At 38.5% G+C, this 10,578-nt stretch overlaps 1 protein-coding gene across 1 annotated transcript; it reads left to right on the top strand.

Moving 5' to 3' along the window:
- Window positions 1-3,599: 3,599 nt before the first annotated feature.
- On the top strand, window positions 3,600-8,573 carry LOC147623622 (uncharacterized). Its single transcript, XM_086820197.1, has 9 exons — window positions 3,600-4,287; window positions 4,487-4,691; window positions 4,959-5,049; window positions 5,292-5,428; window positions 5,616-5,859; window positions 6,441-6,545; window positions 6,665-6,847; window positions 7,138-7,345; window positions 7,460-8,573. Exons 1-9 carry the CDS (start codon window positions 4,032-4,034, stop codon window positions 7,957-7,959), a joined length of 1,929 nt encoding a protein of 642 aa, XP_086676323.1. The 5' UTR covers window positions 3,600-4,031; the 3' UTR covers window positions 7,960-8,573.
- Window positions 8,574-10,578: the final 2,005 nt, after the last annotated feature.

The raw sequence follows: 10,578 nt of genomic DNA, 5'->3' as shown, positions 1-10,578 counted from the left end.
AGCAAAAGATAGTGTTGTAAATAAATAAGATTGATATATAAATAAAGCTTTTTCTTTTGTTGAAAATTATCTTTAAATTCAGGGAATATTAAATGTATAGCTATGTGACACAATAATGGCCCAACATCAATTAATCATCATGAGTATCAATATATAAGTATTGCTTTACAGTATATGACAAATGATAAAGTAAGGATGGTTGCGTATTATCTCAAGTTCAAGGATTGAAGCTAAAGAAAAATTCATCAATCGAGATTAGCTTAGATTCTCTCCAATTTTATACTTCCAACATAAGTTTAGTGATCTCACCAAGAAACTTGGTCTAGTTAAAGAATATAGGATTAGATGACAAAGACAATACTCCCTAGGTAGATGAATATTTATCTAGATTAAATCATTTGAGTTTGTATCTTCTCTACCAAAAATTTATAATTATGGGACAATATAAAAAAATTTGCTTGTTTGGAATTAGGGATTAGAGTTTCCTTTTGCAATGTAATGAGAGATTTTGAGTAAATAAAGAAATATTTTCTTTTACCTTTACTCAAGTCGCATGTCTCAAAGCTTTAAATGTGTGATTTTTTTTAAAATAGTCACCATGGTCCGTGTAGGTAAATCTTCCCACTTGGTGGAAGAGCTTGACAACAACATTCATGAAATCTTACACAAATCTCAACCAGGACCTTTCTGTAGTAGTGAAGGAAATAATTTGGTCAAAGTTGCATTTGTAACTAGATTGATGCAATGGATGAGTACTTTTACCGGTTACAATGAACAAAGCAAGATGACCTTGGCACATCCCAAGATCACTGGTTTGGCTCATTCAGGTTGCTGGAAGAACCATGTTGAAGCGAACCACCTTAATCAAGACTAACTAAAGTGAGATGATCTAAAGAAGTATTTGCTTCGAAGATATTGTCCACCAGGGTATGAAGAAGATAAGATGAACGAGTTCCTAGAATGGTAAATCTATCGCGATGTGTACTAATAAGCTTATGCTAATATGATGCGGTGTGCTCCATCCATGGATGATACCACATTGCTCAACAGATTTGTCAAAAAGCTTAATTCACATGTAGATAAGGTGGTTAAAAATTATAAGCCATAATCTATAGCTAAAGCAGTGTGTATGGTAGAAGACTTTGCTAAGGTTTTCCCAAAAAACGAGAACCCTTAATCTAGAAGACTTTGCCAAGGTTTTCCCAAAAAAGGAGAACCCTTAATCTAGAACGTTTTCCCCAATTGCTCCAAAGAGATCATCAGCTTTAGTTGTGCAAACCAAAATCTACCTAGGTCAAAGAAGAATAGGACTCAAAAATTGAGCCAAGGTTTTCAAAATGTGGAGTCAAGAAAAAAAAGTTCCCAAGTCTCCGAAGGATTTCTACAATAGCTCAGAAGGGAACGAATATGCTACCGATGTCATTATGAGCAAATGTCCCAATGTACCAATAGTCATGACTTATCTGATGCAAAGCACTATAGGACCACACTTTCAAATGCCAGTAGCATCTGTCCAAAATCTTGTTGCATTTGCCCAAAGTTATCAAGGGTTTCCACCCCAAAATTGGGGAAATCAAAGAAGAAACTTTCTAGCTCAGCCAGCTGCCTCCAGAGCCATGTCATGGTTGCCAGTTTAGAAGAGGATGATCAAGGTAAAATTCATCCAACCATTAAGCATCAAGGCCAAAATCAAAAGTTCTCTATCATTCGAGTACCTACTAATTACCAAGGTAAGTAGTTGGAGCTTCTGATTGGTTCTTGCTTGTTTGCCGGTGATAAATGTACCTACAACTTCCAATCGCCTTATGCAAGAAATCTTTAGAGAGCATCTGGATGATTTTGTTCTAGTATTCTTTGATGATACCTCGGTTTATTCAAAATATGATGCTGTTGATCAAAAAAAACATGTTCGCAAAGTCTTGGAATCTAAGGAAGCACACTCTTTGCCAAGAAGAGTAAATGTACATTCTTCACTGGTTGCATTGAATACTTGGGGTTTATCATGTGTCTAAGGATGGTATTTCGATTGACCCTACTAAGGTACAAGCTGTTTTATAGATTGGTCACAACCAAAAATAGTAAAAGAAGTTTGAGGTTTGCTTGGATTGATAGGATGGTATAACATATTCATCCAAAGATATGCCAAGATTTCTTCGCCTTTGAGGCTCTTCTAAATAAGGGAATATACCCATCAACTAGACGTCAATGTGTCAAAGTGCATTCGATAAACTTAATATATTGCCTTGGTGTCCAACCCCATGTTAAAATTGCTAGGTTTTGGCAAGCCTTTTGAGGTGATCACCACCACTAATGCAAGTGGCTTTCTAGTTGGTGGAATCCTTATGCAAGATGGGAGGCTAGTAGCCTATGAGTTACGAAAGCTCAAACCTCATGAGTGGAATTATGTAGTCCATGACTCGGAACTTTTAGCAGTCACTCATGCATTGAAGGTATGGAGATATTATCTTCTTGGATAAAGATTTACTTTGGTAACATACCGTAAAAATTTTGAAGTGGATATTTACCTAGAGTGATCTCAATACATGCTGATGCATTAGAGGAGATGGATGTAGATATTATAAGAGTTTGACTTTGAGATCAAATATAAGTCAGGAAAAGAAAATGCAGTTTTGGATGCCCTAAGTTAGAAAGTATCCTTGCTTGCTATTCTATAGCAGTTATATCAAATCCACTTCCTGTAGAAATTAAGGAGAACATTGGGATGGATATATTCTTCACCCCAATTATTGCCTTATTGATGTAAGAAAGAAAAACTATCAGGAAATGAACAAGGTACAAGGGTATAAACTTGAAGATGGATGTGTATACTACAACAACCACCTATGTGACTCGTTTTTCATTTCTTTAGTTGGGTGTGTGAGTAATAAACCAAGAATATCAATTATGGGTGTGTGAGTTCATGTCGGCTTCATAGGCCTAGTGGTGGTAGGGTGGCAGGCTAGATCCAAGGAACTGGATGGGGTCTAGGCTGTGCTTATGGATATGGTCGAAGTAACAAATGGATACCCCATTAGAAAGTAGGTAGTAGGTAAGACCCGAATAAGCAGGTGCTTTCTAAATAAAACCAGAATTTGTTTGAAAAACTTAAAAAATGACTAAACCACGAAATTAGACTCTAGGAAACGATAGAGTCACTCCAAAGGTGTAAAGGTTGTTAGCTTTATGATCGAGGAGTAAGACATTAGTGTGCGTTGTACGTAGCCGCCAATCGCCTCTTACGTGTGAGAATCATGGAGGGACAATGATCGAGGAGTAAGACGTTAGTGTGTAGCTGTACGTAGCCGCTCTTACTTGTGAGCATAATGAAGGGACACACGTAGGATGGATCATACACGTTTCCTGGTGTAAGGATTTTTTAGCAGATGTGAGGCGCATGGTCTTAGTTAGTCAGACACTAGGCCATTGAGTATAACACGTTCCTAGGTGGGACTCTTTACCCATTAAGTGTAGACGTCATTAGGATACTTTGGGAAGAGGCATTTTATTGTATATGTATATATGTGTGAAAAGACACACACACACACACAGAGAGAAAAGCCTAGAGCTGCTGCTGCTGCTGCTTCTTCTTCTTCTTTTTTTAAAAAAAATGAGAGAGAGGGGGACGTGTACGTGAGTTGATTGGAAGAAAGAAAGGCCTTAACGTTGGTAATCACGCGAGATGGGGCCAATTGTGGCATCGTTTTTTACAAAGCTAGTCATGTCTTTTGCAAACTCTTAATTTCCATTCTCAGCCATGCACTGCATTGTAATCAGTGTTCATTCTCTGGGAAAATATTAGCCTGGAGAAGAACACCCACCACTAGTTCAATCTCCAGCTTGTGTATGCAACCATGATTACTGCGCCCACAACCCATCGTTGATTGCAAGCCCATCTACTACGGACTGTTTGATTGAACACCCATCAATTGACTGCTTGATTGAACACCCCCCATCAATTTATAGTTTGATTGAGAGCCCATCATCTGATTGTAAAACCCATTAATTGATTGTTTCTTCATAGCCGGGCAAGCATGAAATTAACTAGATTAAGCGGCATGGATAATACATTTTTGCTCTTTACTTATGTCATTCTTACTGTGCTAATTGCACTGGTTTCTCTAGCTTGCTGTGAGAAGGTTGTGCCCATCTATTTAGACCCTACTCAGTCCATAGATGCAAGGGTGAAAGATTTGATCGGCCAGATGACCTTGAATGAGAAGATTGGGCAGATGATGCAGATAGAGCGCTCCATTGCAAATCCATCGGTCATCACCCAATACTTCATAGGTAAACAATTTGCCTATCTTAATGTTATCATAATTAAGATTACTGAACTTGAACAACCCTGCTAATGAAAACCATCAATTTGGCATATCAAATCATTATAATATCGTTTGACAGGACTTTTCTCTGATTTGGAATCTTCCCAGAATGCACTAGGATTAGGTCTGTCATTAAGCATTCCTTCTTGATATGTGCATCACAGGAAGCGTGCTTAGTGGAGGCGGTAGCGCTCCGAAACCGCAAGCTTCTGCAAGTGATTGGGCTGACATGGTAGATGGCTTCCAACAAGCAGCCCTGAGCACTAGATTGGGCATCCCATTGATCTATGGAATAGATGCAGTGCATGGCCACAACAACCTCTATGGTGCTACTATCTTCCCCCATAATATTGGTCTAGGATGTGCAGGGTAAGCTTAATATCATCATATTTCTGCTATACTTACCCTTCTTCATGCCTCATTTTATCTTGTGTAATGCCTCAGGGCATCATCAGAAAGAGATGTGTATTGTTCTATGTGTGCACTCACGTGTGTGTGTGTGTTTGTGAAATAGACCTATTATTTGTCACCCTCCACATGCAGCTCCCTGGTTAACTGCCTATGTACAGGGTGGTCCTTTCACATGATGCAGCTTGAGGTACTTAATGCAACTTCTCTTGTGTGTTTTTCAATCAGGGAACCTGACTTGGTGAGAAGAATTGGTGCAGCCACTGCCCTTGAAGTCCGCGCCACCGGTATCCCTTATGTGTTCGCACCATGTGTGGCTGTAAGGACCTTCTTTGCCACATCTCAAGTTCATGAAAATCAAGCATAATGCTTTTAAAGTGTCTCTGAATTGCATTTAAAGTGATGTCAGAAGATATTATGATTTATATTGGCATGTTGTAAGTGCACCATGCCTAGTAATTATCTACAGATTAAACTCTTAATTTACCCCAATTAATTAGGATAAAGAATCAACTGATTAGAAGCTTCCAAATGCAGGTTTAACCTTTGAATAATCCACAGGTTTGCCGACATCCTTTCTGGGGGAGATGCTATGAGAGCTATAGTGAAGACCCAGATCTGGTAAGGAGCATGACAGACATAATCATTGGATTGCAAGGGCAGAATTCAACACCCAACTATCCTACTGTTGCTTCACAGTGAGTTTAGCTTAAACACTTAAGCTAATCTTTGATTAAAATCTCTCACATGAGTGCTAATCATCTATTTGAGATATCTAAACAATTCGTTACAATGAAGCTGCACTTTATGTAAAGAAGAAGCTATTAGGATTGACTCTCTAAATTGCATATGTTTATACACTTATCCTAGCCAGAATAATTGCAGAGAGAATGTTGTGGCAACAGCAAAGCATTTTGTGGGAGATGGAGGGACTGTGGATGGGATTGATGAGAACAACACAGTGTGCAGCTATCAGGATCTTGTCAACATCCACATGGTGCCTTACTTTGATGCAATTGCCAAAGGGGTGTCCTCTGTCATGATTTCTTACTCTAGCTGGAATGGAGTGAAAATGCATACAAACCAATATCTCATTACCGATATTCTGAAAGGGCAGCTGGGTTTTCAGGTGTGTTATCACCTGAGTCCATAGGAGATGTTTTTAAATTAGCAACCATTACATATACAGAGATGTATTCTTTATTAACTAGAAATGGCATGTTTCTCACACACACACACACAGGTGCACACACACACGCGCGCGCGCGCGCGCGTGCGCGTGCGCGTGCAAAAAATAGACCTATTTTTCATTACCCTTTGCACAGAGATCAGCCATGCCATTGGTAGTTTTCTTAGAAGTAAGCCCTTAGGTTTTACATCAGCCATGCCATACACCTTTTGTGATATATATGCATTTAAACATACGAACCAGCTCATCTCAACACTCCCGTTATCTGCTCCTCATCAACAATATCCAAGTTGTTTTTTGTATTAAATATGTATTTTAGACGCAAATGCTCTCTTTTGATTGGTTCTTTTGGGATTGCATGTCAACAGTGTCATAATCTGGTCCTCATTAGCAATATCCAAGATGTTTTTTGTATTAAACATGAATTTAAGGTGCAAATTATCTCTTTTGATTGGTTATTTTGTCAACAGTGTCATAATCTGCTCCTCTTTTAACAATGCTCCCATTGATCTCTTGTGTAGGGCTTTGTTATCAGTGATTGGCAAGGCATTGACAGGATCACAAACCCTCCAGGATCCAACTATGCTTTATCAGTAAATGAGAGTGTAAATGCTGGCATTGACATGGTACAATAATATCATGCAGTCATGCACATATCTTCTTCTTAATAATATCTAGTGTTGAATGGCATGGTATATCATACATAAGTGTATTTTTATGCGTGCCCTTACCTGCTGATCTGCAGTTCATGCTGCCATTTGAGGTTGTTTCATTTGTGAATGATATCACAAATGAGATTCAAGCAGGCACAATATCTATGGACAGAATCAATGATGCAGTCACAAGAATTCTAAGAGTAAAGTTAATTGCTGGGCTCTTTGATTATCCACTTGCAAACAGATCTTTGCTGGGCGCCATCGGTACCCCGGTAAGTATGACGATTAAGTTAAATCACTAACCTGTTTACTTAATTTCCATCTAAAATGGTATCACTTGCTGCTGCATATATCATAAAAAGCTTGATTGATCACATCTTCATCATTATCAACTGATCTTCCACATGAATAAGAAGACTCCCCATCCACTCATCAACAAGATACACAAATTAGCCAACACCATTTCATATGTATATAAATATACATATAAGCATACACATGCATACAGAAACATACATATCTCAGTTTCTTGACCGTTTCAAGATGATGATATCATGTGCAGGCACACAGAGACCTTGCTAGAGAAGCTGTCCGAAAATCGCTTGTTCTACTGAAAAATGGAAAGTCGTCCAATACACCTGTACTACCTTTGAATAAGAATGCTGCCAAAATCCTGGTGGCTGGCAGCCACGCTGATAATCTTGGATTTCAGTGTGGTGGTTGGACAGGTGACTGGCAAGGATACGGTGGAAACAATATCACAGATATAGGTAGCTCACCTCTACATGTGCATAGTAAAGAATGGGTCATTCAAACATAGTAGAGAGTGTTCATTGATGTACATAACTCTTTAATTTTAAGCTAGTATTCATGGATGCATGCAGGAATAACGATCCTGGAGGCCGTATATCAGACAGTAGCACCATCAACGCAAGTAGTGTACCAACCATCCCCAGATGGTAGTGGCATACAAAACAATGGTTTTGATTATGCAATAGTTGTGGTGGGAGAGGTGCCCTATGCAGAATACTTTGGAGACAACACAAACTTGACAATACCACAAGATGGGATAAATGCTATACAGAATGTGTGCAGCTCATTGACATGTGTGGTTGTGTTGATATCTGGGAGGCCACTGGTAATTGAGCCTTACTTGGGTTTGATAGATGCATTTGTAGCAGCATGGTTGCCTGGGGTGGAAGCTGAAGGTATCACAGATGTGCTCTTTGGAGACTATGATTTCCAAGGCAAGCTCTCAAGGACTTGGTTCAAGAGTGTTGATCAGCTGCCCATGAATGTTGGAGACCCCAATTATGACCCTCTCTTTCCTTTCGGTTTTGGGCTTTCCATGAACAATGCCACCTCATCAATTCATGGCCATTAGCTTGTCAGGGGCCTCAACACTGCTTTAGAAAGTCAAGTTTCTAAACTTTAAAGGCCTTGCATGGATTAGAAATATGCAAGAGGGCATCCCAGAGATGATCATGCAGTGTTTGCATTGCCCATGTTGCCATGGATTCCCTCTCTCTCTCTCTCTCTCTCTCTCTCTCTCTCTCTCTCTCTCACACACACACACACACACAATAATGAGGAAAAAGATTAGGCTTTTCCTTTTATCTCCTTGCTCTTTCATTATTCCTATTCCTAGAAGTTATCCATGTCAAAGTCCCCTTTCTAAATTCGTTGCGGTGCTCTTGAGAATTACTGTGCCTTGTTTAGGCCTCCTAATGCCTTGGCTGCATCTAGGAGTAGAGAATGCCTACTTCCAACAGATTCCTATTGAAATACCTATTGCATCTATATTTGAACCATACTAAGGAGCAATAAAGAAGAGACAAATGCTCTTTCCTTTTTCTCAGTGAAACACAAGCATTGCATCCTTGACATTGTTGTAGACCTCCTTATAGTAACAATAATGTCATTCACCAATGGCCATGGGTCCTCCAGTGATACACTCTTGAAATATATATGTTTCACTATCATCAAATATCTCTCTATTGTTAAGATTGAGTTTAACCATTGACCTTAGTCTCACTTAAATTGGATTCAAATTTGTCTTACCATGACCAAATCTCTATGAAAAAACTTACCACAAAGCAATGCTTTAAACTTAACACGAGTTGTCGATCACTGTGACTTCGGAAATAAGTTGGTGGTATTTTTTGTTCACCTCCCTAGCTAAGGTAAACATAGTGATAAGTCTTTCATGATAGCAAGAATTTGCAAAAACACTCATGAACATAGTCCTCATTTATTCAATCAATATAAAGGTTAGATGGATTGGTGAATTTATCCTCAAGTAGCTTAGTGTCCATATAAAATCTCATAATGGAAAAAGGGAATAATAATGCCTCTTGATGGATTGGTGAATTTATCCTTCTCTATCAATTATTGATATGAAATTTTGAGGATCAGATAAACTACTTAATCCCATTGATCTATTTCTTTATACATAGTACTCATTTCTTTCCATCCTAAAGCTAAAAGTCTTATGCACATATAAGTAAGCACCTAATTCCTTACAGCTACTTTCAAAATGTTTTGAATGACAAAGTTTTCATTTATTGTACTTCATCAATTGCCCCATGTTGATGTTGGCATCTTGAACATAGGGCAAAATCAAGATGCTCGAGTCATCACAAAATATAAGAAGAGCTATTTATACCTCTTTTGAAATCTACTTATATAGAAATTAACATATGTATGTTCAAAATGGGAGGCATTGTACAAAAAGCATGAAGGTAGAAGGAAGCTTCTATATGTTAGGGAGTTAAAACCTAGGGAGAAATATATCCAACTCAAAAATTTTGCCAACTCTCCCACAACAAGGTGTACCATGTTGTGATCTTTAAAAAATGTCCTAAGTCTTTAAGAACCTCATTGAAAAGGAAGATGCATGATATCAAAGAGGGTATAACTCAGCTTGGTTGATGTCATCCTCTCTTATCATTCCCCTCTTCTTTGTGCCATCCTATAGAGTCACCTCTCATGTCTTGGTCCTTTTGTTATAAGACTTAATGAGCTCCGCACACATGGGGTAACTGGTGTCTCAAGGAGCAAGAGGCACTCAAGGGAGTAGTACTAGAAGAAGGAAACCTTGCCTTTGGTGGTTGGTACCTCCTTGCAAATAATCCTGCCACATCAATCAGCTTTCTATGCTTTGGAGATCTTCTTCTTTCCTTTCTTATTGGTTGTCCTTGCTTGTTGGTTGGTGTGGATCCTATCTCCTCTGAGGACTCTGGCTCAATTGTTGCATAGTCCTCTTGCTCCTTCATTTTTTGGGAAGACATCATATAAAAGTAACCATCCATTTGTGTCAGCTGCAACTTAGCTGGTAGGGTTAATCCTTACTCTACATTCTCCCTAGATTTTTATTCATTTTTTGTTGGCAGTTAATAGGTTACTGCTAAAAGATGTAATGATCTGGAAGGGCTCCATCTGGCATGAAAACTTAGACTAGTTTTTCATTGTGTGAATATCTTTGTCAATTGATAGATTTGGAGCACTTTTTTGGGCTCTGAATATTCAGAGTGTGAAGATTACCACGGCTTTTTTTATTGATCTTTGAATCTGAGCTGATGCACCTGATCACTATATGAAGACACAGGCATGATTTTTGAATCTCTTGTGTTTGTTATGACGATGCACCTGATCACTCTATGTAGACATACTTTGAAACACCTCTTGTGGTCTTGAAAAACTTGAGATATTCTTTGAATTTCTTGTGTTTGAGCTGATGTTGTGATGCACATGATGACTATGAAGACCTAGGCAGCATGATTTTTGTCAACCTTTGAAACAACTTTTGTGGTCTTGAAAAACTTGAGATATTCTTGGCATGAATTTACATTGGTTTTTCACGTCAAATGATCTTTTAATTTTTCCTTCTTTTGAGGTGACATTGTCGTTCATATAATTTCAAGGGAAGGCTAGGTATGCTTTTTTTAGAACCACATTTTTAGGTGTTAAAAACTTGAGATACTCACGGCATAAAGATGTCCAC

The sequence above is a fragment of the Cibotium barometz genome, chromosome 26 (assembly GCF_041138505.1).
Source record: "Cibotium barometz isolate CiBa-2024 chromosome 26, ASM4113850v1, whole genome shotgun sequence".
Taxonomy (NCBI): domain Eukaryota; kingdom Viridiplantae; phylum Streptophyta; class Polypodiopsida; order Cyatheales; family Cibotiaceae; genus Cibotium; species Cibotium barometz.
This window is presented reverse-complemented; position numbering and strand designations above follow the sequence as displayed.